The sequence below is a fragment of the Ambystoma mexicanum genome, chromosome 5q, assembly GCF_040938575.1.
Source record: "Ambystoma mexicanum isolate Mex_15411 chromosome 5q, UKY_AmexF1_1, whole genome shotgun sequence".
Classification (NCBI taxonomy): domain Eukaryota; kingdom Metazoa; phylum Chordata; class Amphibia; order Caudata; family Ambystomatidae; genus Ambystoma; species Ambystoma mexicanum.
In genome coordinates, this window is record NC_090933.1 from 885,210,711 (window position 1) to 885,236,995 (window position 26,285).

The window sequence follows — 26,285 nt, forward strand, 5'->3', positions numbered from 1 at the left end:
GTTGTGGTGTTATGAAATGTCTTGGTTCCATGTATATTTGTTTCTTTTTCAGCTTTTGGATTTATGCATTCTGGAAATTGACTCGTTGCACTTTCCATACAGGATATTGGCAGCAGCTGCACTGTTCCACTTTACATCAACTGATGTAGTCAGAAAAGCAACAGGTACTATTTTAACAATATATGTAAACTGAGATACCCATGGTCCCCAAAAATGTGTACACGGGGACCGTCTCCTTTGTTTTCTCCATTTGGTCTGCATATCTAGCAATATAAGGCTCCATCTAGGCATGTGTGATCTAGCCAGAGCATGGGTGCGCTGTCCACGTGGGCAGAAGTTCTTGCTGCTTTTGACCAGAAATTAGGCAGCCCAAAATTGGACTTCAAGTAAGCAACACACCCCCATAGATAAAATGGGTGACACCAATGCTTTCTGCCTTGGAGGCTGTTACTGAATTGCTTCTTTATCCTGGCAAGTGGCATTCTAGGATGCGCCTGCGCAGCTCAATAACGCATTCGAATTACAGCTTCTGATAGAGGAAGGTGGCACTGATGCAACTGTTCACCCTGTGGTGTTATGTAATTTATGGAACTTGGGCCCACTGCCTGCAACATCTTGGATGGCAATTTAGCTCTGGTTGAACATCGGCAATTTGGTATAAAACCACAATTTGGGTTAAACTGGGACATTTGGGTTAAAAAGCATTTCTGGAAAGTGCCGAGATTCAGAGCTCTTCATAGTACACAATGCATACGACTAGAAAGGTTTTCGAATTCTAAACTTCAATTGTCTCCGGGGACCAGCAGCACCTACCAACAGCATTGTTGGCTTTTTTTGAGGATCATGCATTGAATATCACTTGTCCTGAGTTAAAGTATCACTCTTAACTAGTAGTACCCTATGACTATCCTAAAGGATGGGTGTTATGCTACAAGTAGCTTACTAGGCATGTTGTTAACCACTTCTTCCCCCTGTAATAACTTAAAAACCTATAGAGTACACCCCCATGTTGCCGGTTACAGTTGTAGAACTCCTCCCCCGATCTTGGATTATGCGTCAAACCCTTTTGTTTGTGTTTAAATTACTCTAGAATACACTCCTTTTTGGGTTCCTTTTGAAAACGGCATGGGTAATGTTCTCCCTTTCACATTGGTGAATTTGCATGCAAAATAAACCGGTTATAGAGAACTTTTTGAAACCCTTTCTACGTGCTTACATATCAATTTTGTATTTTTTTTCTAGGTTTAGAATGGAATTGCATTTCAGAATGTGTACATTTTATGGAACCATTTTACAACATTGTGAAAGGAGTCCCAGTAAAAGTGAAGACGTTCAAAAAAGTTGCAGCAGAGGATCGCCATAACATACAGACCCACACAAACTACTTGGATATGTTGGTATGAACTCACTTCACTTCCTACAATATTAAGTACATTTTTATCCAATCTGGCAGTGAGGGGAGGATTTGTGAAATGCACTGTTGTCTTTCCTGTTAAAAATGCCCATTACCCATTGAAGCAAATGAGCAGGCCTGCTGAGTTTCTCAGATGTCTTTCAGCACATATTCAGTAGCGTGGCACGAAGGCATAGTATTTGATGTAACAAACTGGTTTTCCTGACTCCCTTGTAGAAGTGTGGTAAAGGGGAATTACTAATATTAGGGTATTTATTGAGCGCAGACCTAGCTTCGGGAAGTGATGAGCACTTTCCAATCATAGGGGGAAGCCGAGAAACGAGGCAGCTGGGGAATTGGAGAGCATAAAGGAGGTGGTCTGCCTCCCGATCTAGGAAACATAAAAAATATATATCTTAAAGATTTAAGATGCCCTTGAAAAAATCAGCATCCCTCCCCATCCAAGAATAGTTTTGATGCTGCTTGCCCTGTGTGTGTAGAAGCACGGCTCTATTCTGGTAACTGCCAGGCAAGGAATCCGTTAGCATTGACGAATTATGGGTGATTTTACAACATGTTGCTAGTTTCTAATTATTGAAGCGAGTTGTGCTTTGTGCAGAAACCCTACAAATGGCATATAGGCAGTTGTTGTAATGCCCTTACTGGGTGCTTTGCGAAATGTAATGACTGATACAAAAACAGTTAATAGGTGGAAAGCGTGGTGGCACGTTGACAGTGGATGAGACACTAACATTCAATCTAGTGAGGCTTATTTCGCTATATATATATACATATATATATATATATACACACACACATAGTATTTTCATCATTTTAGTTTAGGTCTTGATGCACAGTAAATGAACCGGGGAGCTTGACTGATTCAACCACTGCATTACAGTTGTTACACAGCATTGCATGCTACATATCCTTCTGAATGCTGAGAGTGCATGATTGCATGAGATGGAATGCCATGGCTAGCTGCTGTTGAAAGCAAAGAGTGGCATGGTGTGTATGCTGGCTCCTTTTCCCGTTTCCACAGCTTCACTTTTGCATAATGGAATAGCTGGAGTGCTAACCGGGCACAATGGAGCCTCAGCTTGTGTTCAACGGTTGTAACATTCATGTTATTTCCTTTCTGTTCTGACTACACATTATAATTTGCCCATGTTGTGCTAAATGTACCTCATGGACCCTGGCAATTCTGTGCTAAGTAGATGTAATGTGTGCTTAATGGAATCTGATATTTCTGTGTCTAGTGATTTATTTGGGGTTTCATGGAATTGGTGATAGATAGCATGTGGCCCTAAGAAGTTGTTAAATGACCAGTGCTTTGATAAAAGCTAAGAATATTGGCTGTGCCGGTGCTGCTTCTGTGTCAGCTGTTCGTGGAGTTGCTGCATCTATTAAACATTTCAAGTTGCATGTTAATAAGCAGCTTTGAAAAGGCCACTCGCCACCTCAATTCTATACATTACACCACTTCTTACTAGCCAACCGTCAATTATCACTAGCCAATGAGTGGTGAATGCAGATTTTGCACCCTGCTGGTTAGGATTTATAGGGTGCAATGTTCAAGACTAAGTTGGCCTGTTGGCACTATTCCCTGGACTACTAAGAGAAGCTGGAAAAGAACCAATTACTTACATGTGGTAAAGCTCTTTCAGATTCTCATCTTGGATATATACAACAGCACCAACTGGATCACAGAAACGTTTTCCCCAGCAGGGTGTGTTGTGTGGCTTTAGTGTCAGGATATCTTGCAGCGACCACTCGTTGACACTGGATAGGATGTTAACTGGCCAGTGACCTCAGTTGCCCGTTTTTTCTGTGCTGAGCCGTGTTAAGAGGAGGGCGGAACATGTTCAGAGAAAAGTTAAGCCATGACATTTTGTAAGATTGTTGTAGCAAATCAGGCGGATTGACCAGGCAATAGAGTTCAACAATGTCCAAGACTGGGAACCACCTCTGATCAGAAGTAGCAGCCAATTCTCTGGTTCAATAGGCCTTAAAGCCTTCTCTTGGTACCGCTTTTTCCCCCTATACAATAACACACTGCAATGCAGAGCATGATCCAACAGCATACGGCTTGTTTTGCGATTGCCTTAGCAAGTTTTAACATCCCCATAGCCTACAAAAAGTTGGTCTTCCCGTCTTAACTCCCAAGTTCTTTAGGTTTCAATATTTGGAATCGCTCCTCTTTTGAGGGAAGAGGTTACATAAGTTGGATTTTCTGGGATAAATGAACCCCTGAGATGACCATGGGTAAGCATGAAGGCTTCTTCTCTTGAAGTTCATGTAAGGTGTCTTGGAAGAGAGCCTGTAAATCACTCCGTCTCAATGCAGATGTTATGGCCACTAGGAAAATAGTCTTTCATGTTAGTAGTCTAAGCCTCCATAAAGAAATAACAAATTTACGTCCCAGGCGGGGACAATTAATTGCACCTGTGGGAACCTGGTTTATTATTTGTGCACTAGACCTACTGGTGTTTCCTTAAGTGTGTCTCCCTCAATTCCCCATGAGTAACCCTGGCTATGCCCGGGTAGGATGCCTGTGCTGCTCTAACAGCATAATTCCCATGGCCCCATCACCTAATCCTTCACCGTTGAAATTTGCACGCTCTGCTTGGCCAGGTTTTGCATGATGGATAGTACTAAACCTGTGCAACATGATAACGGGTCTAGTCGTTTGTTGCTGCACAAGTAGAACTTCTGCCTTGTGCAGCAACAAACGACTAGACCCGTAGAACTTCTGCCTTAACCCCCAAGCCCTGTGTCAACTGTAAAAAGCCCTTGTGGCTGGTCTTCACATGGGTAGCAGGAGGTCCCATTACCTCAGCCATGCATGATGGTTGGGGGCTCAGGTGAAGGACTTGGCCCCCCTGCTAGGGAAAGCCAATCCCCTCTCAGAGGGAGACGCTAATGTGGGCAGATTGTCATGTCCAGAAAGGCTGGCGTACCACATCCTCCTGGCCCGATCTGGGGAAACCAGAATCGACGTGTTCCTGAACCTCCTGAGAACATGAGGGGCGACAGGAACTAGCAGGACATTTGTGGAAAGCTCCAGTCCACCACAAATCCATCCCTCAACACCCCTCAGAGGAAATTCCATGGAACAGAACAGTTCACTCTTCCCATTACAGTAGATTTTGTGCTATTGAGATTTATACTGCGCACCACTACTAAATTCATGGCCTCCAGAAGCTCAGGCGGATATAAAAAGAAAGCTGGGTTAGTTAGTGGGACAAAGAGGTAGATTACACAAGCCTAGGCTACATTGTTGTTAGGCCAAGATTTCTTATATGGGGTTGGCGGTATTATGGTTTCTTTTTGTAGGGCCTGCCCAGTTTGGTTGAGTTGGTTTTGGTGGTACCATGGTTTGAGGTGCCTCTCCTTATATCATGGTTGGGTGATTTTCTTTGGTGTTTCTTCAAACCTTATATTGAAGCCCCCTAATCTGATCATGTGGTCATATTTTATGGCGATGTTGATTATGGTGTCAGTGCAAATTCCTTTGAATGGTGAATTGTTTGTGGGCGGTCTGTGCTGTTGTGATCTTTAGGTAGTCTTTGTATGCAATGGCGATACCCCCCTCCTTGGCTTGTTTCCGTTGAAGATGTTTGGTATGGATTTGTGTGCTAGGCTGTCCGTTCAGCCTTCACTGAGTAGATTGTATGTATATCTCTGTGCTGTGACATCGATCGTATGTTGACTAGGTTGCAATTAATCTTTTTGTTAAGTATGTATGGCTTTGGATGGTGGTTTTGGTGACTTGATATCAGGTAGGCCCCTCCTTTTGATTATGCTTTGGGATTTACTATGCAAGACTTTTGTTTCCGTTTCATCGTTGAAAAGGTTGCATTTTGGGTGGATGTGGGTTTTGGGTTGGTACAGTGGAGTCTCAATCTTGGCAGTTGTTAGTACCAAATGACCACAACACACTGTTCACGATTTGTATTTCTTCAACTGAGGTCTCTTCGTTATGTTTCCTGTGAATCTCTCCACCCCCAAGGCACCCTCCACCCCCGTGGATGGGATGGTATTGTTTATTTGTAAAACGCCTATACACAAAGCAAGTGTTTCAAAGCGCTCAAGGAGGGAGGGAACCAAGGGAAAAATCAACTCATTTAGAGCCCTTGAATTTCTGAACAATAAAAGACTGCACGGGCAGAGTGGGTGCATGGAACAAGTGCATATAATACAATTAACAGTGTAGATAACAGCAAATAAGTCAGAGCGTTTCTGCAGTTTTTCCAAGTGCATTGAGGCGCAAGCAGGGGGAGACGAGGGAAAACCAGATAAGGAACAAGTTACTTACCTGTAACTGTTGTTCTCCAGCATGGGTCTGGCATGGATTCACATGCTCATGAATATTCCCCGTCGGTAGGCTGGGAATCCTCGGTAAAGAAAAAATCAGTATCAGTTTCGTTTCTGATCTGTCTTTCGTAGTAGTAACCAATCACTGATCTCTGCGTCATACTGACCACAGCCAATGACTGCCCTCTACCTAAGCCCCGCCTCTGGCAGCCATCTTCAGATTTGGTAGCACGTGAAGAGGCAGTATGACCAAGTGAAGAGCCGCAGAGGGGTAGGCGGGAGGGTTCGCATGTGAATCCATGCCAGACCCATGCTGGAGAACAACAGTTACAGGTAAGTAACTTGTTCCTTCTCCAGCATGTGGTCTGGTATGGATTCACATGCTCATGAATATAAGAATACATAGCAGTACACACATGCACAACCACGGGGGGGTGGCAAAAGGCTCAACATTAAGCAATACAAAAAACTCAATATTAAGCATCTCTTACCTCCTCACCAGGCTCACCTTAAGCGAACAGGTTGCGCAGCACTGCTTGGCCGACCCTGGACTCCTCCCTGGAATCCCGATCGACGCAGTAGAATCTCGTGAAGGCGTGAGTCGACCTCCACGTAGCAGCCCTGCAGATGTCCAGCAGGGGCACACCAGATAAGAATGCCGTAGTAGCAGCGATCGCTCTGGTCGAATGGGCTCTCGGACGGCTTGGCAGCGGTCGGTTAGCCAACCGGTGGCAGTGCATGATGCAGCCGGAGAGCCATCTGGAAATAGAAGCCTTCGAGAGAGCCTTCCCTTGATTCACAGGTCCAAAGTTCACAAACAGCTGTGATGTCCTTCGGAAACTCTTCGTGCGTTCCACGTAGAACTTCAGCGCTCTAGCCACATCCAGCGAGTGCAAAGTCCTCTCGGCCGGCGACGAAGGAGACGGGAAGAAAACAGGTAACACCAAGGGCTTGTTAAGATGGAAGTCCGACGGCACCTTGGGCATAAAGGAGGGGTGCGTCCTAAGCACCACCCTCGAGGCATGGAAAGTCAAGTACGGTGCTTTGCAGGATAGGGCCTGGATCTCTCCCACTCGTCGTGCGGAGGTAATGGCCACCAGGAATGCAGTCTTCCACGACACATACTTCATCGGTGCGGAGTGCATCGGCTCGAATGGTGGCCCCATGAGCCTGGTCAGCAACACGTTAAGTTCCCACGCCGGGGCCGGGGCCTTCACCAGCGGGAACGACCAGAACAGTCCTTTCATAAACTCTTTTATCAGTCGATGGGACCACAGGGAAGTCCGTCCTGTGGTTCTGGTATATCTGGAGATCACCGCCAGATGAATCTTAATGGAGGCATGGGCTAGCCCAGCCTTTGCCAGCGATAGCAGGTACGGCAGCACTTGAGGGGCCGTTATCCGTAGGGGGTTGATCTTCTGTGCTCGGCACCAGACAGAGAACCTCTTCCACTTATGACCGTAGCATTTGAGAGTCGAGGACGCCCTGGCCTTTGGAAGAACCTCTCTGCAATCGGCCGGTATATCGTAGCCTTCAAACTCTAGCGCTGCAGGAGCCAAGCCTGCAGGTTCAGCGACGCCGGGTCGTGGTGGAAGATGGCGCCACCTTCTCTGGAGAGAAGGTCCGCGTCCCTGACAGCTTGATGGGAAGGGACGTTGACAAGTCCAGAAGGTCCGGGAACCAGATCTGCCTCAGCCACGCCTGTGCGACGAGGATCATCCTGCACCGGGACCGCTTGAGCTGGCTGATGAGTCGAAGCAGCAATGGCAACGGAGGGAACGCATACAGGTATAGGCCATCCCAGGGGAACAAGAACGCATCGCCCATGCTTCTCGGCTGGGGAAACCTGCTGGCGAACCTCTTGCACTTCGAGTTCGTCGCTGTTGCAAACAGGTCGATTTGGGGTTTGCCCCATTGTCGGAAGAGTTGATCCACCTGATTCTGGCGCAGTTCCCACTCGTGACACGCACGCAGCTCCCTGTTGAGCGAGTCGGCGATGGTGTTGCTTTCTCCTGCCAGGTGGAAGGGAACCAGGAACATCCCCTGGGCGACCGCCCAGTGCCACAGATCCTGTGCCTCCTTGGATAGGGCTGGGGATCTGGTGCCTCCCTGCTTCCGTATGTAAAACATTGTCGTGGTGTTGTCCGTGAAGATCTGCACCACCTTGCCCTTGAGCGACGGGCGGAACGATTTGAGAGCCCAGAACACGGCTTGGAGTTCCAGGACGTTGATGTGCAGGAGCCTCCGGGAGCCAGAGGCCTCTTGCGTGGTGATCTCCGGTGTGGGTGCCCCAACCTTCCAGGGAGGCATCCGTCGTCACCGTCTCCTGGTACGCCGGTGTCTGAAAGTCCTTGCCCGCCGTGAGGTGCGCCCCACCACTGAATCGCCCGCCGGAACACCTCGTTGAGGGGGACCCTGTCTTCGAAGGTGCCCGTCGCCTGCATCCAACGGGCGTCGAGAAATTCTTGAAGAGGGCGCATCCGTAACCTGCAGAGGCGCACCAGGTAGATGCAAGAGGACATCATCCCCAGGAGGGACTTGATGGACCTCACCCTGGCCACGTCCGTGGCTAGCAGGCGCTGCACTTTGCCTAGAATGGTCTTCGTCCGTTTTTCCGCCAGGCGCCTCACTGTATCGAGCTTCGCTCCCAGAAACAGGGCCACCTGCGACGGCACCAGGTGGGACTTTGGGTAGTTTATGGCGAATCCCAGGTCTGTGAGTAGCTGGACGGTCCTCGCAGTGTGTTCGACGGCGAGTTCCCTCGTCCTTGAGCGGATGAGCCAGTCGTCCAGGTAGGGGTAGACGTGAATCCCCTGCAGGCGCAGCCGCGCCGCCACTGGTGCTAGGCACTTGGTAAAGACCCTGGGGGCCGACTTCAATCCGAACGGCAGTGCTCTGAATTGGTAGTGGCGTCCCTGGACGACGAACCTGAGGAACTTTCGGTGACTTTGGAGGATGGGAACGTGGAAGTATGCATCCTCCAGGTCCGACGACGATAGAAAGTCGCCTTCCTCCAGCTGACCCAGTACGTGCTGGAGGGTGACCATCCTGAACTTTTGTGACCTGATGTATTTGTTCAAACGACGAAGGTCCAGAATGGGGCGCCAGCCGCCCGTCTTCTTCCTGACGAGGAAGTACCTTGAGTACACCCTGGAGCCCCAGAGCCTCTTCGGGACAAGGTCGATGGCGCCTTTCCTGAGCATCGCCTGTACTTCCAACAGCAGTTGCGGGACGTGATTTTCCTTCCTGGCCACAGGTGGAACGTGAGGGCACTTCTTCAGGAATTCGATAGAGTGTCCTCTTGCCAGGGTATCCAGCACCCAACGGTCGGTGGAGATGGACTTCCACACGCCGACGAAATTCATCAGCCGGCCTCCCACCGGGGTGCTTCGGTGGGGGCCCCGAGACCACGGCCGGTTCAGTCCTGCTTGGAGGTTGTGGCCTTGCCGCCCTGGCCACCTTGCCGATGGCGGCGAGGAGCTCCCTGCTTGCCGCGACCCCTGTAGGCCTCCTGAGACGAGGAGCGTGCCGCCTGGCGGTAGGACGAGCCACCGCTGGATCCCTTGGAGGCACCCTGTCTGTCTCCGGAGCTCCGAAAGGGCCGTCGTTGCTGAAGGGCTCCTAGGGCGCGGGCCGTCTCCGTTTTTATGGCTTGGAGGGATTCGTCCACCGCCTTCCCGAACAAGTTGCTGCCGTCGAACGGCATGTCCAACACCCTGGTCTGGACGTCCTGACAGAAGTCGGCCGCCCGGAGCCAACCCCGTCGTCGTAGGCAAACACTGTTGCCCAGCTGGCGGAACCCGGTATCGGCAATATCTGTTGCCACCGTTATGGCGTGGTCCGACGCCTCCTCACCCTCTTGCAGTATTTCCAGGGCCTCGGACCTCTTGTCGTCCGGCAGGAAGTCCAATATGGGGCCAGCTTAAACCAGAGCTCCCTGTCGTAACGGGCCACGATCGCCAGGGCGTTGGCCGCTTTGATCGTCGTTGTCACCGCCGACGAAATGACCCGCCGCCCCATGGCGTCCAACTTCTTTCCCTCGCCGTCCGGCGGGGAAGTCGACGTTGAGGCTCCCGACCCCGCCGCTTTCTTCTTCGCCGCCGCCGAGACGACCGAGTCTGGCGTTGGCTGGGCCCTGAGGCACAAGGGAGCGGTTTCGGGGACCCGGTACTTCTTCTCGTACCGGTCCCATTTGGCTGGTGCCGTGGAGGGGTTTTTGAGAACCGACAGGCCCTCCTCCCAGATGTCATCGATTAGAGGCACTGCGATGACAGTCTTCCTCTTGGCCTCCCGGCGCTGATAGAGGAAACCTTCCTTTTTCTGCTCCTCCGGGCAGAGCTGGAACAATTCGGACGCCCTGGCGATCATGGCGTGGAATGAGCCAATCTCGTCGGGCGGCGAGGCCCATGCGACGGGAGACCCGTTCCGTCGTCGCCGCCCTCAGGAGGAGAGGGTTGGGTCCTCCGTCGTTTGTTCTGAGGATTTCCCGACGGGCCAGGTTGCGGGTCCTCCGGCCTGGGCCATGGGAATCTCGTCCTTATCTCAGAGCATAAGGACTGGATGGCAGACAAAATGGCTGCTGAGCCATCCTGAGGCCTAGGTTCCGGCTGCGCCGGAAGGGAAGGCCGCTCTTCCTCGCCATCGTCGTCTTCCTCGGTTATCTCCCGAGGATCTTCCTTACGGGATCGAACCTTCTCGAATTGGACTTCGAGGTTCCTCACGGCCTCGGTCAGTTCCTCCTCCGAGGCTGACTCCGAGCTCGAGGAGGCCACCGTGCCCCCCCCCCCCTTCGCTTCTTCCATCACGGCGGCCACAACGATGGGCTGAAAAGAGGATTCCCTCCTTGGCGGCAGGGAAACTCTAGTCCCGGAGGCAGTCTCCGCTGGCGGGGTCTCTGCCGGCTTGGCCAGAGTCGCCGCGATCGCCTCGATAGAGGCCTTTGCCTGCTGGGTAGGGGCCTTCACCACCTTAGGTGCGTCCCGGGCCTTCTCCTTCGGGGGAGGGGCAACGCCTCGCTCCCCCTCTTCCGAGATTGGACGGGGCTTCTCCCGAAGCTTACCTGGGGTCTCGGACTTCCTCTTCCCCGCTCGTGGTTGCCGGTGCCGGGGAAGGTGCACCCTGCCTGGCGACCGAAGAGCCCGACCTTTCGGCCCTCCCGGAGCCAGCGGACTCGCGGCGCTTGGCCTGGTGTTGTGCCCCCGTCGCCCGCACAGGACTTAGAAACCCGCTCGGACCCTTTCTTCTTCTCACCCGTTGAGCCCTTCTCCAACCAGCTGGCGAGACGGGATCGACGGTCCCTCATGGTCCGCTCCAACAAGTTCTTGCAGAACTGGCAATCCTTCTCTACATTTGTCCCCATGAAGACAGTAGAGGCATCGCAAATGTTCGTCTTCCTTAAACACATTCTGCAGCCCGCATCCAGGGCAGCTGCGAAACAGCTTGGGTCCGGGCGAAGAACTCGCATCCTGGGCCATCTCGAAGTAGGCCGCGAATCTTCTGGAATCCTCCAAGAAGTTGATTCGACGAAATCTTCACCCTTGAGGGGTGTAGGAAAATCCCGCAACGGGTAGCCCTTAACGGGAGTAGAAACGGTGGAGCTTGAGGCTCGATTAACCAAAAAAATGTGAAAATTCACCTGAAAAAAAAAACGCAAAACACGCAGTAAAAGCTGGAGAGCTAAGCACGAGGACTCCCAACACTTGAACGTGCGGTAAAAATCTGAAGATGGCTGCCAGAGGCGGGGCTTAGGTAGAGGGCAGTCATTGGCTGTGGTCAGTATGACGCAGAGATCAGTGATTGGTTACTACTACGAAAAACAGATCAGAAACGAAACTGATACTGATTTTTTCTTTACCGAGGATTCCCAGCCTGACGACGGGGAATATTCATGAGCATGTGAATCCATGCCAGACCCCATGCTGGAGAAATGATCTTCAAGGCATGGTGCATTCAGATCGTGCAAGTGCGCAGACCGGTGGGGGAGGGGACCAAGTACGCCCATTCAGTCAGAAGCTGGGAAAGTGCTGAGAGATGCCACTTTCGTGGGTCATAGACCAAGTGCAAGGCCCGGAGGCAAGTGCAAGGGGACTGGCGAGGGTGCCAGGGACCTGTGAGACTGAGGTACACCAGGCGGCACGCTGCACGGAAATGGAGGGAGAGGGGGAGCTAGAGCGGAGAGAAAGGTTAGCAGGGTAGAGGGAGAGAGAAGGAAGTGGCAAGTCTTAAGGATTTTGTTAAGTATATTAGTAGTGTGTGGAATATAATTTTGGTTGTGTGATTGCGAAAGGGTTCATTGTGCAGTTATTTGGTGTTAGTTCTTGAGGTGGTTGGGCCTTTTATGGGACCTACTTGTGCGTCGCTCTTTCCTAGAATGCAGCATTTTGTTGGAGATTTTAGTTGTAGGGTGGAGGCAAATAAGCCCACCTGTGGGGTTTCCCAATGGTTAAATATTTTTCTAAAAAATCTCCTGGCAAAGCTTCGTCTCAGACTGAGCATAATCTGGGTCAAGGCATCTGCAACCACATTCTCTGTCCCCGACAAATTGGCTTACTAGCAGGAGACCTTGTTCACAAACAGCCAAACCAGGGCTACATCACATCCCTGCACAGGGCAGTGTACACCTCCCCATAACCTCTATTTTTGAGTTAGTGCATGGCCTGTAGCCCTATTAAGGCTCAGGGCTGCCACCGACAACTTTGTACCAGATCCTCAAGGCGGACGTCAGACCAAAAGGCAAGACTCGAAATGGTGGAAGCCAATCATGAACCTCGGGTACTTGGATCTGCATATGAAAATAAGCATTCTGAAGGTCCAGTGACCAACTAATCGTTTAACTCTAGAGGCTGGATCTGCTCTAAAGTCAACTTCTGTAACTTGCCCTTCCTGAAGAAATAGTTTAAACGGCTCCAGTACAAGATGGGGAGCAGTACTCCACCAGAAAGTTTATGAATATCATCCTTTTTTTGCTGTAGGTACCAGCTCTATGGCGGTTTTCCCCAGCAAAGAGTCCATCTCTTGTAGAAGCAGCAGATCTATTAGCAGAGAAGGCAGGTAATTTGTTGGATGTCTTGGGGAAGGTTGGGCAGTAGTCTTGGGTCACCACCCGACTGTCTCATGCATCCCAAGTAATGGCAAACTGCAGCAGCTGACCTCAACCCCCTTCCCACCTGAGAGGTGTAGGAGAATGTCTCAAAGTCGTTTTTATGCAGTGGAAGGGACCGTGGAGAAGCAGACTGTGTTCCCTTACAACTTCTACCTCTTACTGTCTTGTATATCTCCTCTCTGGGGCCTCTGCTTGTCTAAGGCCTCTTTAGGGTAGGTAAAGGGGCCGACCTCTAGTAGGCGCTGAGGAAGATGGTTGCCTTATCGCAGTCTCAAGAGATCGCTGCTGTTTTGGGAGCTAGGTTTTCCTGCTAGGATTTCTCCACTTTTGAGCTAAACGAGTAAAACACATCAAAGGGCATGTCCATTAGCTTTTCCTGAACATCCAGGAAACTGGGGAAACCTGGACACCCAAATAGTGCCCATTGAACAAGCGATACAATCCTGGTATCAAAACCAGTCTACAAGGTCTGGCAGGCCGCCTCCTTGCCCTCTGCTACAAGGTTGTTAACCCAGTTTCTTACCTCCTTTGGGTAGGTGAGGCTGCCTCAGCAAGCAAGTATTTGTGTGTATTGTGCACGATGCATTGATAGACTTGAGAGCTACACTCCCAGAGGCAAACCACTTTCATGGATATTGCGTCTATTTTCTTTCCACCCTATCAAGGGGGAGCATTGGGATTACCATAGTCTTTGCACCATATGTGGCCACTTGCCCTATGAGACGTGCAAGGTAGGTGCTTTGACCAAGTCTGGGTCCAAAGGTGCTGGTTCTTTGCTAGCTGGTTGTCAACAGCTGACTATGCACACAGCCTTTGCCAGCGCTCTATTAGCCGTTAGTCGACGGTGTACATAATCTTTGCCAGCGTGCTATATCAAGGTCTCTTTCGAGCCACATTAAAGGTTGGCACTGGTTCCTTTTCAAGGTTGTCCCTAGGGTCATACTGAACGAACAACCTTGCAGGATCACTCCACCCTAAGTACTCGGCAACCTTTGCCATAGTATGTGGCTGGGGGCATTTGGATGACCATAAGGTTTTGCCTACATGAAATCTAGCTCCGTTAAAGTATCCAGCCTGCTTGCATCTTTCACATACGGAAGCCACCTCTGACGTTGGAGATGAATTCCTCGGCAGAGTCCATTTGCCTACAGTATGAGGGCTCAGAACGATGGAAAAGGGTCTCCTAGCCCCAAATGGATTGCATCGATCTAAAGTACCTCCCTCCTTGATTCGAGAGTGTACTTCAAGACCGTAGTCGATGTCCCAGGCTTTAGGGTACAAGCGTCAAAGATGGGTCTATCTCAGGAAGGTCTCCACTCAACCACTCTCAAAAGAATCCTGGTCTTGGAAGTTGCCCTGGGTTCTGTCTGTGGCTTCTACGTGATGATGAAGCAGCCAGAACTCCTACTTTGCAAATATCTCCATAAATTGGAGCATGAACTACTCGCTGCTCTGAAGAGGACGCTTTAGAGGTAACTCGCATCTGTCAGATGAAGACTCCATTGAGTTGTCTCTAAGACGCTGCCTTTTATTTTTGGAGGAAAGTTAGGGGGATGGGAGCACTTCCTGTGGCTTTGTGCATCTTTGATCCTTCTGGAAATTTCTCTCTATGTGGTCTTCCAACTCTTACCCTTCGACTTGGAAGGTGTGCATCCTCGAGACCTGGAACCTGATTGGTCCATGGTCAATTTTGCTGATCTCTCCTTTAGGGCTTTCGGGTTCCTGGACTGGCCTGAGCTGCAATTAGTGACATCATTATCTATTCCCAGGCACCACAGAAAGTGTAGTGTGGGTCAGTTAGCAATAGCTTTAAATTGCAGTTCCGGCAGTGTTTAATCCCCAAAGAAATTTTGGGAAATCGTCAAACATATTTTCTGGGAGAGAGCTACGACAGCCCAATGTTCCGTGAAGCATGCAGTGTGTGCGAAGAACGGCGCAGAAGGCACACTACAAAGTATGGATGTTGATTCTTCTCATGTTTGGGTGACGAGTGATTAATTGAATCCATCCCAGGGTTCGAAATTTCTGTGAGCTATTTAGCCCCTGGCTACAGCCTCGATGAGCCTGGTTAGCTTGAGACCATACTTTTGGCTTCTCGTGATTGGTGCCACACAAATATACCCATCTGATATTTACTCTGTCTGGGAATTTGTATAAAAGGTGTACTAGGAAATCTCCATAAGACATTCAAAGTATGATCTGTTCTAGTTTGCATCTCGTATGAAAGTTACATTTGTGGACTGCTATATATTATTAGCTCCTAATTCTGCAGGAGCAGCCGAGAGAAAAAGTGAGAAGAATGAGCAAGAGGGCATTACAGACAAGAGGGCCATAGAGATAGAAATATGTCGTAATAAAGAAATCCAACATAGTGATGTAGTCACAGTAACAAACTTAGTGTCACAGCCATGAATGTGCGTGCAAAGATAGCTAATAAGTAAAGGAGAGGTAGCAGCAAGAAGAACTGACAGTAAACAAATGTAAAAGGAAATAAGAAAGGAATGGCAAGAGGCAGAAGAATCCACAATCGGCAAAGAAGTGAATGACAGAGCAACATAGCAATAGTACAAGGGGGTTTATGGTGTGAGAATGTTTGTGTGCGTGCCACTGGCTGGGAAAGAAAAACAAATCCCATCATCATTCAGGCCCTAGATTTGCTATTCTGGCGTGTGCATCTCTCAATGTAAAATCACTCAAATATATCCCATCCACCCCCCATCTCTGTATTTCATTTAATCTTCTAATGCACTCATTTCTTAAGTTCTACCTTTTTAATTAAGAATTCACTGACCTGAACTCCTTCATGAGATATTAATAGGTCCTGGTTAGAGTAAAATCCTGTCATCCAAGAGCTACAATTCCGACCCCTGCATCTTCACTTAATGAGTGACCGGAAGACTCACGTCTGCAGTCCTAGAAAGTGTGGTCTGCTTTCCATTGCTGCGGTAGGAAAAGGAATGGGGCTATTGAAAAAGAGTTGAGAAGATGGGCTGTGTTTGGTGAAGCGGAAGGGGACACAGAAGTGTGGTTGGGAGCAGAGGCCCATTGACATGGGTGTAAGGCTGTCTGGGGTTGTTAGGGAATTAGGGATTGAGAGGTGTTATGGGGAAGGAGAGAGGTATTGGGTAGATCCCCCCCCCCCCCTGGAGGCCACAGAAAGCAGGGGAGAGATAAATAGCAGAATCCCTTGAAGCGAAGAGGTAAGGTCGGTCGGTGACTCATCAGTCGAGGTGTTGCACTTTGGGCCAAACAGAGAACCCTATATAGCCACTTTAAGTCCTGTCCAATGACAACAAACCGTTGCATTGGGGAATCCAGGTGCTGGCGTTTGACAGCACCCCTTGCTTGGAAAAGGTTTTGTGATCTCGCGGACACTGGGATAGATCCAAGTTCAGAAATCTGTGGGATGATGCATTTGAAGTTCGATTTGTTTGAAGAGCCAGGTCTGCTGGGCCCTTGAGCCTGTCGATGCTCGGGAATGTGCTCTATCTGAGAAGAAAGCGTGTCCCACAACTTTCCACTACCTCTTGTTGCCTCTTAACACTGCAGTTCCATGCCTGTGCCCCAATAAGTGATTTGCGTTCTAATTAAATGTTTCCAAACCCCGTTTAATGCGAAATTGTACTAATAATACTCCTGCAACCACTGCATGTCCTATTAGTACTGTGAACCTCCACCTAGCGTTTGATACTGCATAATGCCAGGGGGGCAAAAAAGCATTTTTGGGTGAAATCATTGGCGATGGGTTGAGGCCAAAAGGAAGCCCAGGAAACGTAAACTGAGAGCATATATCTAATCTTGTCTGCAGGAAAAAAAATGGAATTACGATTTACGGCCATTATTGGTACTGTCTGGTTATACCGCTGAACTCGGGCCATAGTTGCCATTAGTATTCCTAAGAGATTGGTGCACAAAATATGAAACTGGCCATCCCCAAAAGTGCTGTTAGGCACTAACAAGCCAAAGGGGCTGCATCTTCACAGCGGACCTAGATTTAAGTGGAGAACTCATTCTTTAAATACAAGAAAATGCAGTGGGAGGGCAGGGTCGGCTGGATTGGGGTCGCAGTATGTTTCTCTGTGAATAACAGTTCCGCTTCTGCTTTATTTTTTAGTTATTCCAGGGCTAGTATCAAAACTTGTGCTACCTGGCCCATTGACCTCCAGTGAGAGGGCAACCTATTTGGACTATAGTTACATTCACCTAGGAGGGAAGGGGTAATCCAGTGAGAGGTTCATATGCAACCCTCAAACTTTTTTTTTGGTCTTATTTGTATGGTTAGCCCTCCCCATGTGGTGGGGTCAGACAAAGGGTGCTACATGTACATAATTAGTTTCAGGTAATAATGACATACGTACTGAGACCTGAACAAAGTAGGCCAAAGACTTGACTGTACCGTACACAAACTGTCCAGGGTACGAGTTCTAAAATGTGTTACAACTAATGTCTGACCACTGTCCAACAAGGGCTATTTAGGCAAAAATGTTTGGCATCAATTGTTAATTGTGTAAACCTTTTTTAACAAGTGTTCGGAAGGTAGAGGGCCTTTATTGTAATTACAAGATTCATGATTTCTTTTTGGTGTGGTCTGAGACTAGATAGTGGTCTGTGTTATGTTTGTTTACAACTGTCCCACTTATTACAAAGCCATATCTGTCGAACCTATTAGTGACAGTTTGCATGCACAAATTACAGTGGAGTGGAAGCTCTTCTTGTTCCTATTGCAAGCATGATGTTGGATTGGCAAATATTTGTTTTTGATAAACATGCTAATTCGATAATTTGCTTTTCTTCTTTCCTTTGTTTAGGATGAACTTTATGTGAAACCTAATTGCGTGGTTGTGGGGCGGCAGTCACCCCTGTGTATCGGAGGTATCCTAACTCCCCCAAAGAGTACAGAAAAAACACTACATACAAAGCATTAATGGCGTAGAACGCAGCTTTAAGACTGTTACATTGGTGCTATATGAAAGGGGATGTACGAACTAATGTTGGCGATACTTCATGGTCACCTTTCAGGAAACGGCCAGGCTTTTCCTGACACGCAAGAATACAGACTGGCTGAAAAGTGGACCGATTGTCTCAATCATTATTTAAGTAAATATTGTAAGATACAAACATTCTCTCATTCATAGTTTACATTTTTTATATTGAATGGAGGGACATTCATGATGTGTTTTACTTCGACTGACTTTTTACTTGAGATGTATTGCTTGCATGGTGATAATGTTGGAAGTACGAAATTACCCAGTATAACCAACATTGTACTTAAATGATGCAACTGTTTTACAATATATGGACCCGTTAACAGATCGATCTTGCTTAATTTAATGCACCACCTTCTAAAAATGTGATAACTGCACAAGCTAGCAGTCTTGTGGCAGAAACGTTTCCAGTGTATCTATCAAATTGAATAGTAAATTAACTTTTGGCTTAGTTCACTTGTTGTTAATTTATTTATTAGAATAAGTTGTAAATTGGGAGTTAATGGGTAACATGCTATATGTCACAGCATTGAGTTTAAACCAATGGGGATTGCCAAATAGTCTGTGGTTTAGGGACATGTCTACTAAATTGGTTCTTTTTTGGCAAATGAAAGAAGCAAGTCGTTATGGTGCATCAATTGCTGCTAGGTATTTCTTTTACTTGCACTTATTTATTAAGAATTACCTTTCAACATTGACTCAATCACAATAATCTAACTTTTGAAAGTGTTTCCTTTACTCCCCCCTACTGCATTCTTTTTTTTCAGACAACCACAGAAGCAGTTTGTGTAAAACGTCTTGTTAAAGTACATTATACAAGACTTCTTGTTAAAGTATATTGTAGTTATTTTGGTGGGATTATTGGTTTGACCGAGAAAGGTGCCGTTTAATCTGGATTGTGTAGACTCTGGGGTGTAAACAACCCTTTTTTCAAAGTAAATGTAGGTTAAAGTTCCAGATGCAAAGCTATAAGCAACATGCCAGGATTCTTGGCACTTACCTTCCTAGAAGGTGCAGCCAATCACTTTGTAGATGGGACACATGTTGAGCATGTTCCTATGGAAGATCTTGTTGAGATGCCAAGATGAATTGGGCTTTAAATAAGCTCTGTTCTCCTTGCTGCTGAGAGGGCACTTGCAACTTCATGGATCAGTCACACAAGGGGAATCCAACTACAATAGTATTTTTCTCTGGTGACAAAGCATTAAACTATCCTTTCCTCAAAACATACCACATAAGATGTTCAATATTTATGGGCTTTAGCCACAACCGGGAAGGGGGGTCGTGGGGATGTTTCAATCTTTTTGTACAAAATCACTTTGTAAATTACACACATCATTGTGTGAAATTAAGGTTTCGGTTTTAAAATGTGTACATTGTGTAAAATGTTTCTGTTTCTCCCAAATGGGCAGGATGAATTCATACTTTGAGCTAATCTGTAAATATGTATTTTGTACAAAGTCTATACATGCTTTTCTTTTAATTGTTTATTTGTAACAAGTTCTGGACAAAAATAAAAATTATTTTTGAGTATTTTCTTTATTGATCCTCATTGACACAATCTGTCACTTCCTCTGTCATATTGCCAGTCTTTTAAAAGTAAAGTTTTGCCATAGTTTGGAGAAACTTCTTTTTTCTTCTCTGTGCTGCAAGTTGTAACACTTCTTCTGGATTGCTGGAATTCAGTTCTGTTTGTCCAATGGCTTTGATCTGTAAAATACAAAGGAAATACGTATGTAAAGTGGTTCTAGTGCTCTAGGTTAAACTAGACCATACTCCTATAAACCATGGGTTTTCAACCAACGTCTGTGCCACAGAAGCCAACATGCCAATCGTCTACAACTACTTGGGGGTCAAGGAATTCTTCTCATCCGACCCTCCTGCAAGGCCTTGGTCCTTCCTGTGTGTCTCTATGATCAAGCAACTAGTTGCTGCCCCCACCCCTACACTGACCAGAAACGGTCAATGACTTACACCTTTCTTTCTGCGAGTGTGATTTTTGGTCTATGTACTGGGGATATTATCTATAGTTTTTTGGCCTAAACCACATTGCACCAGCTTAAAGGCATCTGTGATTTTTCCACTGCCAAACTTCAGGACTTGTTATGGGAATTAGCAGCTGGTTTGCCCATGCATGTATAGGTATCCTGATGCCTATCAAATGTAGTAAATGTACTTTATTAAGTCAACACTTAGAAATACAGATCATCACTTATTTCTACAAGCTGTCATACATACAAAGAAGTGGTAAAACATGGCTAATTTCTAAATAGCAATATGTAATGGTGCAGAATTAGACGCGGGACACACACGTGGCATGCTTAACTTGTATTTAACAAAAAAAATAAGGAAGAACCCTACCTCTCCCTATAACTAAGGGGTTTCCCTGCCTCAAACAAAACTATGGATGGTGTCAGAATGTCCGTTATAGTCCACTGTCCCAAACCTATTTCTGTCCCTTGCACTTCAAAAGAAAACTATAAAGTAGGCTGCACCCTGAATCCAAAAGGGTGGCTTTCTCCTTTGGGATGATATGATGGGGGAATATCATTCTTCCCCTGGCCGTCACTAGGCTTTTCTGTATTGTTCCACACAGATGGGGATGAGGTCTCTGTTCCCCAGACCATCTCAGGCGATTTGCTTATAGTTCCAGAAATAAGACTGGGAAGAGGTCTCCTTTCCCCAAGCCTTTCTTAGGCTACTTTTCAATTGTATCAATATTTTCTGGATTTCTAGATCTTCCTTCCTCTGGTCTTCTCAAAAATTGTGCTAAAGTATCTTTCTCTTTACCTGGTCTTCTCTGGATAGAGAATATTTCTCTCTTTGTTTGTTCTACTTCTGTCTTTGCCAAAGGATACCTTTCTCACCCCTTGATCTTTTCTTGTCGTTATATGGGTCCCAGCCCCCCTTCTCAGATTTGTAATGTCTCTTAAGCCTGGTTCACTATCCTGCCAGGCGTTCCCTTGCATATACAGCACTCAGTATTTGGGGCCCAGATTCCCTTACTCTGCGTTGTACTTACACCCGGTTCACTATCCTACCAGGTCTCTCTGGGGTGTTCTCGCACCCAATATGTCCTTATTTGACCCATCTGCTTAGTCTCACTGGGACAAGGTTGATGGTCTATCCTTCCTCCCAACCACAGCCTCAAAACAGTCTCCCATCCCAGTACCTTCCCTGTCTCGCCGCCCCCACCCCCCATCTGCGTACCTTCCAACTTAGCCCGCAAGGGTAACGGTCCTCGGCAACAACAGTAAGCTTCTCCTGCTTCCCCTGGGCTCTCGCGGTCTGCTCTCGGCGGCTCTGCCTCACTGGTTTCTCCCTGCACCACGTCTGGTCCCGCCTGTACCCCTTGGATGGCTGCCTTTCTGCCACTGGACGTCTGGTTCTCCAGCCTTTGGGTAAGTCTTGGCTCTTTTCCGCCTTCACTCTCCAGGCATTCTCGCCCACAGCGCGTCCTCTGCGTGGCTTCACGCTGCAGCTCGATGCTCCTCTGAGGCAGAACTGACAGTCCTTCGTCAGTTTTTATGGCAGATTGACCCGAGTCTCGGATAGCTAGCATGTTTATCTTGGTTCCACGTAGGGCTCTTCATTGCCCTGCTCTTCCTCGGTCAGTACTTTTGGAGTCATCCATATTTTTCTCGCTTCCTCGTCACAGTATCGTCTACCTGATATACAGGGCTGTGACGATAGTGACGTAACTAGCGGAAGAAAAAGGAGACAGGGTAGGGGTGCTTGGGACCCTATCCAAGTTATTGGGTATGGTAGTTAATATACCATGGTACTCCCTCTATAGTCTTCTCGTCTCCCCGGGATGGGTCCCCTCCCATGGGATCCTCCCGCTGAGTGCCACCGCCAGGGGGACTATTGGGCAGCGGCCCCATGTGAAGGGTCCCCCTCCAGGGGAGAAGTGATGACACCAGAGGATTAGTCACAAATATCAACCCGGAAAGGACAAAATAGTCAAAGGAAAATAGGAAGATGAGGACAGGATGAAGACTATGTATGTGGGAGTAATCCGCAGCGGGTTGCCATTCTCTGGTGACTATGGAATGCATTCAGTAGTATCATTGTACTGATAGCCATGGTGTTTAAGTAAGACGGTGGTAGCAAGAGAGTCTGTATGTATCCAATTTCAACCAGAGTTCTATTGCATAGAATTTCTGCATACTTCTCAAATGCAAATTCTACATGGTTTTTCGAATGGTAGACACACACCCAGGTATGGTGTGAGATTATTTACATTCTTCCAGCTACACACAATATATTTAATTACTATGGCCGCCAAGAAGTCCTAATAAAAGTGAATCTTGGAGGTGGGGAAATTCTACAAACCGGTTGGCAAATACCCCCAAAGAAACTGTTTAAGTATCTGTTGTAAAGTCTAGTTCGGAAATGTCTTTCTGACAACGCATAGCAACACAGGTTCGAATCCTGGTCTTGCTCTTAGAAACTGGTCTCCGTTATTAAGCGCGTTATAAAATAACAATAAAAGAACACAGAGCAGAACAAGTTACTTACCCCTGGTAATGTTCTTTCGATTTGGATGTTCCTTCCACATATTCCTCCTCTTATGATAATTATCTCTCCAGCTGCCTCAGAATTCTTTTTTTGACAGGGGCACTGTGCCGTCTCGTCGAGTCGAAGTCCCTGGAGGGCCTCCGTTCGACCGTTGACATCATCATCATCTGTAAAAGTAGCGAACACAGCGCCCATTGGCTTCAGTTCGGTTTTCCCCCCTCCTGAAGAGGAATTACCAGGTGTACCATAGACTCACAGAAAGCGTAAAGTGTAAGAACACGTAAATTGTACGGCTGGAGTAGGGGTGATGAGGACTACGTTGGAGGAAAAGCCAATCGAAAGAACATTGCCAGGGGTAAGTAACTTGTTCTTCGAATGGATTGTGTCCTCCCACGTAGTCCTCATCTTATGATAGACTCCCAAAGCAGTCATAATTTGGTGGCTGCTGAACAAATGTATTTGATTGGGACACCTCTAAAGAGCAGCAGGAGGTTGCCATGTCCCTTGTGGAATGTGCTCTTAGGCCTTCCAGCGGGTCCTTGTCTGCTAATCTGTAACATTCACCAATAGCCAGGATGATCCATCTGGATATGGTTTGTTTTGTAACAGCTAGACCCAATTTGGGGCCAGTATAGCCAATGAATAATTGGTCATTTTGGTGAAATTTAGACATTCTGGATATGTAAAAACCAAGAGCCCTTTATGGGTCCAGTTTATGTAATCTTTCCTCCTCCTTCCCCGGATGTGGAGCTGGATAGAAAGTTGGTATAGCCATTTTTTGCGACAAGTAGAAGTTGGAGAGTACCTTCGGTAAGAAATAAGTTTTCACCTTAAAAATAACCTTGTCTTTATGGAAAACGGTATGAGGAGGTTTAGAAAAGGGCCTGCAACTCGCTTACCCTGCGGACTGATGTTATTGCAATAGGCAAAACAGTTTTTAACGTCAAAGGCCTTAATGGGCATGAGTGTAGAGGCTCAAAAGGAATGCATGTTAAAAATCTTACACCAGATTGAGATCCCATACAGGGACATTGAATGGAACTGGTGGAAATAAATTAGTAAAGCCTTTTAGGAATTCAACAATCAGAGGGATCTTCAAATATGAATCCTCTGAATGGCGCTTGAAAATAGATGGCGCCGCCAGATAACCTTTAATTGTTCCAATCTGGAGCCCCAGATTTGCCAAATGTAACAAAAAGGAAAGCACCATCGGTGTGTCACATAGAAGGAATCCATATTCTTAGCCCTGCGCCAGCTGCTGAACCTGTTCCAATGGCCGCAGTACAAAGATTTTGTTGTTGGCCTTCCGTCTGAAAGCAAAATCTCCATTACGTCATCCGGAAGGTCCCAATCCTTGTATCTCAGCCTTTCAGGAACCATGCGTGAAGGCTGAGTGTCTGGACCTCTGGATGGAGAACTCGAGACCTTGCTCTTGTGAGAGAAGATCCTCTCTTTGTGGAAGACGCATTTAAGGGCAAATGGACATGGCCAGAAAGTCTGGGTACCACGTCGTCCTGGCACAATCCGGAGCAATTAGGATCATGGATTTCCTGATCTTTCTCAACCTCCGGATCACTGAGTAATGACGGGGACTGAAGGAAACGCGTACACGAGTGGAAGCTCCCAGTCCACCACAAACGCGTCCTGTAGAGCGCCTCCTAGAGGAAGTTTCCTGGACAAAACAGTTCACACTTCCGGTTGACACTGGTCGTGAACAGATCCACTTGAGGGGTTCTCCAAAGGGTGAAGATCTCTTGAAGGACATTCTGAGCTAGTTCCCACACACCGTGGTCTCTCCAGCTAGGTGAACTGCTGACCGGGAGATTCCTTATTGAAATGCCCAGAACCAGAGCTGCATTGCCTCTGCACAGTGGTAGTGACCCTACACATCCTCTCTTGTTGAGGTAGTACATGGCCACTGTGGTGTCCGTCATCAGGACATTCACATTCTTTCCCCGTACAGAGGGCAGAAAGGCCTTCAGCGCTAGTCTGATTGCCCTCAACGCCAAAAGGTTGATGTGTAGTTTGGACTCTGATGGAGACCGACGACCGCTGATTGTCAGATCTTTTGTGTGGGCTCCCCACCCTGTGAGTGAGGTGTCCATCACTACTGTTATATGCATGGCTGCCAAAAAGATTCTCCCCTGAGAATGTTGTCCTTGCAAGCCCACCACAGAAGGTCACGAGAGACTCTGCTCGGAACTTTCAGGTGGTCTGACATTCTGCCTGAAAACGGGGACCATTGAGTCCTGAGAGCCCATTGGAGGGATCTCATTCTCATGCACCAGGAAAATGCAGGATGCCATGAGCCCTCAAAAAATCGAAGGCCGGAAGATGCTGGGCACTCTGGAATTTGGTAACCATCTGCAGAATGTGTTGAGCTCTCACCTTGGGTGGCGGGGCTTTCACAGAGAAAGCATCCAGGACTGCACCAATGAAATGGAGTCTTTGAGATGGTGGTTATGTTGGACTTCTTGTAATTGAGGGAGAAGCCCAGTTTGTGAAGAGAGTGGCAGGTTACGCCGAGATGTTCGCGGGCTTGTTCGAGTGAACGAGCCCTGATCAGCCAATAGTCTAGGTGGGGGTATACTTGAATCCCCCCTCTTCTGCGACTTGCTGCCGCCACTGCCATCAATTTGGTGAAAACCCTTGGGGCGGATGTCAGCGCGAATGGCCAAACTCGAAACTGATAATGAGAACAGCCAACCACCAACCTCCGGTACCATCTGTGCTTGGGATGAATAGGCACATGAAAGTAAACATCCTGTTGGTCCTATGATACCAGCCAGTCCGGAAGTTGGCGAGCCTGAAGGATTTGGGGAATACCAACCCTTGTTCCTTTCCACTACAGGTACATGTTCTATTGCACCTTTCTCTAGTAGGGTCAAAATATCCTGCACAAGTAGAGTATGCAGAATTTTGAAAGAGTTGTTCGCTGGTGGATGATACTTAGGCCTTCTTTGGAAAGGAAGGCCGTAACCTTGGGCTACAGTTTCCAGTGCCCAAGCATCTGAAGTATTGCCCCGCCATTCGTTCAGATGCTGAGTAAGTCTGCCTCCCACCAGAGTCTTGTGAGTCAAGGCCTCAGAGTGGTTTTGAGGCGACTGAAGCAGCGGCTGATGGTAAAGCTGCCGCTCCCTCGTCCACCACGAGGGAATCTTCTCTGAACTCTTACCGACTTGTCCTCTTCAAATTGAGGAGTAGAATCAAAAGGACTTAGCGGTCCAGGAAGATGAGCCAGAGTAGGTGTGTTGAGGCTGTCTAATGGTGGCGCTAAGGGATTTAGCCGCTGCCTTTGAGGTATGCAGCTTTTCCAAACTCTTATCACCTTGCTGCCAAACAACCTCCAGCCATCAAATGGCATGTTGAGTAGTCTAGCTTGAACATCTGGTGCAAACCCGCACTTCCTCAACTACACAAATCTGCTTAACACTGTGCTAGCTGCCATGGATCTGCTGATGCGGTCTGCAGTATCCAGACCTGGCTGTAGACATTCACCCATTGCCTCCTTACCATCCATGATGATTGCCAGGAAGCCGTCTCTTTCCTCTCCTTCCGGGATGTGGTCAGCCGCCATAGCTACGCAGTCCCCCAGGGTAAACTTAAACCTTGACAAGGTAAGTTGCATTAGTTGATTTTAATGCCATACTGCCAGCTGTAAAAACCTCTCTCCCAGGCATCCACTCTCTTATCATCCGTACCAGGATGGATATGCGGACTGCTTGGTAGATGTAGCAGCCTGAACCACCAAACTTTCTGGTGTTCGATATTTAGTCAGATACTCCGGGTCGCTGCTGGATGGTCTATATTTTTTGCCAACATTTTTATTTACTGCAGCCGCAGTTTCTCGTGTCTCCCAATTTGCGGAGACCCTTTTCTGGAATGCAGTGTGAAAAGGCAAAATTGGATCTTTCTGGGGACCCTGGTCCAAGATTTCAGTCATGTCCTCTTGTTCAAAAGAAGGTGT

The 26,285-nt window shown here is 47.7% G+C and overlaps 2 protein-coding genes across 5 annotated transcripts in view; one reads left to right on the forward strand and one right to left on the reverse strand.

Moving 5' to 3' along the window:
- CCNE2 (cyclin E2) overlaps positions 1 to 18,251 on the forward strand; it is a 43,988-nt gene extending 25,737 nt beyond the window's left edge. For all 3 annotated transcript variants that reach the window (XM_069621382.1, XM_069621381.1, XM_069621383.1), the window contains 3 exons: positions 53 to 164; positions 1,243 to 1,397; positions 17,621 to 18,251. In XM_069621382.1, coding sequence (XP_069477483.1) covers positions 53 to 164; positions 1,243 to 1,397; positions 17,621 to 17,737 — 384 coding nt within the window. In that variant the 3' untranslated portion in view covers positions 17,738 to 18,251. The remainder of the gene's footprint in view (positions 1 to 52; positions 165 to 1,242; positions 1,398 to 17,620) is intronic.
- A 1,066-nt stretch (positions 18,252 to 19,317) lies between these two features.
- INTS8 (integrator complex subunit 8) overlaps positions 19,318 to 26,285 on the reverse strand; it is a 2,196,017-nt gene continuing 2,189,049 nt past the window's right edge. For both annotated transcript variants that reach the window (XM_069621379.1, XM_069621380.1), the window contains exon 28: positions 19,318 to 19,507. In XM_069621379.1, coding sequence (XP_069477480.1) covers positions 19,391 to 19,507 — 117 coding nt within the window. In that variant the 3' untranslated portion in view covers positions 19,318 to 19,390. The remainder of the gene's footprint in view (positions 19,508 to 26,285) is intronic.